General features: G+C 59.6%; 1 protein-coding gene across 1 annotated transcript; it reads left to right on the plus strand. All coding sequences in view use genetic code 12, as the record gives it.

Moving 5' to 3' along the window:
• Positions 1–278: 278 nt before the first annotated feature.
• On the plus strand, positions 279–1,613 carry ADAEC (Adaecp; the record flags this gene model as incomplete). The annotated part of the gene is made up of 1 exon (XM_034155233.1): positions 279–1,613. One exon carries the CDS (start codon positions 279–281, stop codon positions 1,611–1,613), a length of 1,335 nt encoding a protein of 444 aa, XP_034012657.1.
• Positions 1,614–3,064: the final 1,451 nt, after the last annotated feature.

Genomic DNA, 3,064 nt, shown 5'->3' on the forward strand with positions numbered 1-3,064 from the left:
ACCGACGCCAGCAAAAAATAATCTAGCGTCGCTTTTCTCCAGTGGCTCAAGGCCTCCGTGCCCCCACAAGTCCCGGCGCTCCCTGAATTGCGCCAACCCTCCTGGCGCCGCTCGTGAGAATAATCGCTATATAAACCGGGCGACCCCCGAAACGAAAATCCCAAGCCACATCCATCTCGACAACCACTTGCCACCAACACTACTACACAGATACACATTCGATACTATCTGAAACACCTTTGGAAACAACCCTTTGGGGGTTTCACCACCCGTCTGCGATGTACTTCACCGAATCTGCCCAGTGGAAAGCTTACCAATTCTCAGACCCCTTCAGTCTGAACCTGTTCTGTGTGTGCAACAAGATGTCGCTGGTGTTCTGCCGCCCCGACTGCGACGCCCGCCCCATCACCACCCTCAAACTGGAGGTCAAGTTTGTCCCCAGCGCCCAGGAAGCGCTCTCGCTCGGGTTCCACCCCTGCGAGCTGTGCGACCCTGTCAACGCCCCCGTCGTCGACGTTGGCCTTTTGATCAAGTGCGTGGCGCTGATCAACGACCAGTTGGGCTTTTGCCCTCCCTTGTTGGACGACAATGAGGAGCGCAACAATCAGCAGATTAAGCGCACCATTTTGGAGGGCGCCCGCGCCCACGGCGGCGAGGTCAAGCGCCGCATGCTGATGCTGCTGTACGGCGACCGCGACTTGGAGCTGACGCTGTTACTGAAGAACGACCTGGACCACTACCGCCTCGTCGACTTGGCCTGCCGCCACTTGGCGCTCGCGGCGGCGATGAACTACTTCCACATTCCCCTGCCGCGGCCGCTGCCGGCGCTGCCCGACGACGGCAAGGACGGGCGCAAGCGCCGCCGCCGCGGCGGTGTCCTTGGGTTCAAAGAGCTCGCTGCCAAGCTGAAGCTTTCGGCGTGGCACTTCCACCGCGTGTTTAAGTCCGTCACCGGCTTAACCCCCAAGACTTATGGCGATAAGTGCTGGGATTTCTTCAAGAACTACCGCGCCGACGAGCTGTCGCCCGTCCCCTCGCGGATGGCGCCGATCGCGGCGCCCCCCTTGTACGACGTCGACTCGGTGTCGGCGCTGCCGGAACTGCCCCGCAAGCGGGTCAAGCTTGAACCCCACCCGATGCACTTGGCGCAGCCGCTGATGGTGTTTGGCCAGGTCGACGGCGCCATGTTGTTTGCCGCCCCCGAGATGCCGGCGCCGCTGGCGCTGCTGGCGCTGTTGGCGCTGCTGACGGCGCTGATCCCGGCGCCGGAGCCCTCGGATCTCGACCACATGGCGCTGTACCAGTTCCCCACCCTGCGCCACTTTGACCTCAACTTGCTGGATAACCTCATGTTGTTCCCGCTGGAACACCTGCGCCTGGCGCTGATGCCCGAGGCCGACACCCAGGCGGCGTTGGACCTGCTGCCGATGATGGCGATGGCGGCGCCCCCGCAGCCGATGGGCGACTTGCCCTCGGTACAGGTGCCCCTCATGGACGAGTTCCTGATGGACATGTTCTCGTTGGACCCCGTGCTGATGGAGGTGCCCGACCTCGACGATTTCAACCCCAACATCGCCATGGGGTTCCCGGAATTGACTACTTTTACTTCATAATCTGACGACGTTACGACTAATGCTATCATTAATGGGTTTTATAGACACAATACAGGATCAATTGTCTACAATAACACTGTAAACATTCATTAAGTATGGGCGCCAGCCCATACCAACGAACAGGACTGTAAACATCCCCTCAGTATGGGTTTTTCCGCCCATACTAAACCCCGTCTTCTTTCACTCCGTTTCCTACAGTTTCCGAGTCGGGATGGCCGGTTATTGGTTGGAATCCGTTGCCGATGACTCAGGGTGACTCAAACCTGCCACCACTGCCTCGAGCCGTCGGAACCTGATCGTGGTAGTCAACCCCCGGTAGCCGCGGGTGTCACGTTCACCTGGGTCGCTGGGCGGCTGGCTTAGTCAGCGCGCACCGTGCATTACACATGTGGCACCGGATGCTTCCAGAAATCCCGGCCCGCCCGAGGCCCCATCGCCCTCGTAGACGGCTCTCTCCCTTGACCCCTAGCTCTGCCTCATCGCCAGCAGCACTGCCTCACTCGTCAGCCTAGTTCCCCTCTCTACTCACCCCTCATCCCTTATTTCTTTATCCCCTATCCCCTCATCGTATCCGCCATTGACTCTCCCCCCTCAGGGTGCGATTGGTAAACAAACAATTTCACCTCGAGGCATAGAAGGAAATCCGCCAGAAGACCCACGGGTCGGCGCCTCAGGCATTCTTCGCTGCCTGCCGCTTGGAAATAACGTAGGGCGCAGCTGGAGAAAATTCGTAACCCCGGGGGCAGCGACGATCGCCTTCCCCCAGGTGTTTATGGGTAGTGCTTCCGACGGGGCCGATGCCGGGCATCGCCTCCACCGCCCGAGAGATGGCCCAAGAGACTATGGCCTAGAGAGACTACGCCCTGCATTGACATTGCACCAAGGGGGTGGATTGATCGTAGCATAGGCTGATAGTAGCATAGGCCCTTATGATCTCTGGTCGTCCGCACGCATTTAGATAATCGGACATCTCCCTGCTGCAACTGGCGAGGTTAGCGGTCATGGCGTCGTTTTTTTTTTCGCTCAGGGTGAGGCGGGGATGGCGTCACGTACATCTCGATCGGGAACCCTCCCCTCAAGGTGCGAAAAAAAAAAAAAAAACAATAACCCGCTGGCGCTATCGCTGTGATCAACACCCACCCCTGTCGCCGTCAATTGGCAGCGACACCGCCCCCACCCCCACGCCAGCATCGGCACCACCTCGCACACCCCGTTTTTCCCCACACAATTGGCATTCTTCCCCTCATTCTCTAACTCTAAATTTCCCTCAATGGCGCCACTGGCGGTGGGGCCACTCGCACACACAACCGCCCCCCGGCGAGCCGCTGGGACTATCGCCCCATTGGGCAGGCGCCCTTCGCTCAATGGTACTGCAGCCTGCGTCATGCCCGCCGAGCGTGAAATTCAGGGAACATCCCCCATCGAAGCATTGTCCTCCCCCCCCTCCCCAC

This window comes from Diutina rugosa (genome assembly GCF_008704595.1).
Source record: "Diutina rugosa strain CBS 613 chromosome Unknown scaffold65_size61115, whole genome shotgun sequence".
Classification (NCBI taxonomy): domain Eukaryota; kingdom Fungi; phylum Ascomycota; class Pichiomycetes; order Serinales; family Debaryomycetaceae; genus Diutina; species Diutina rugosa.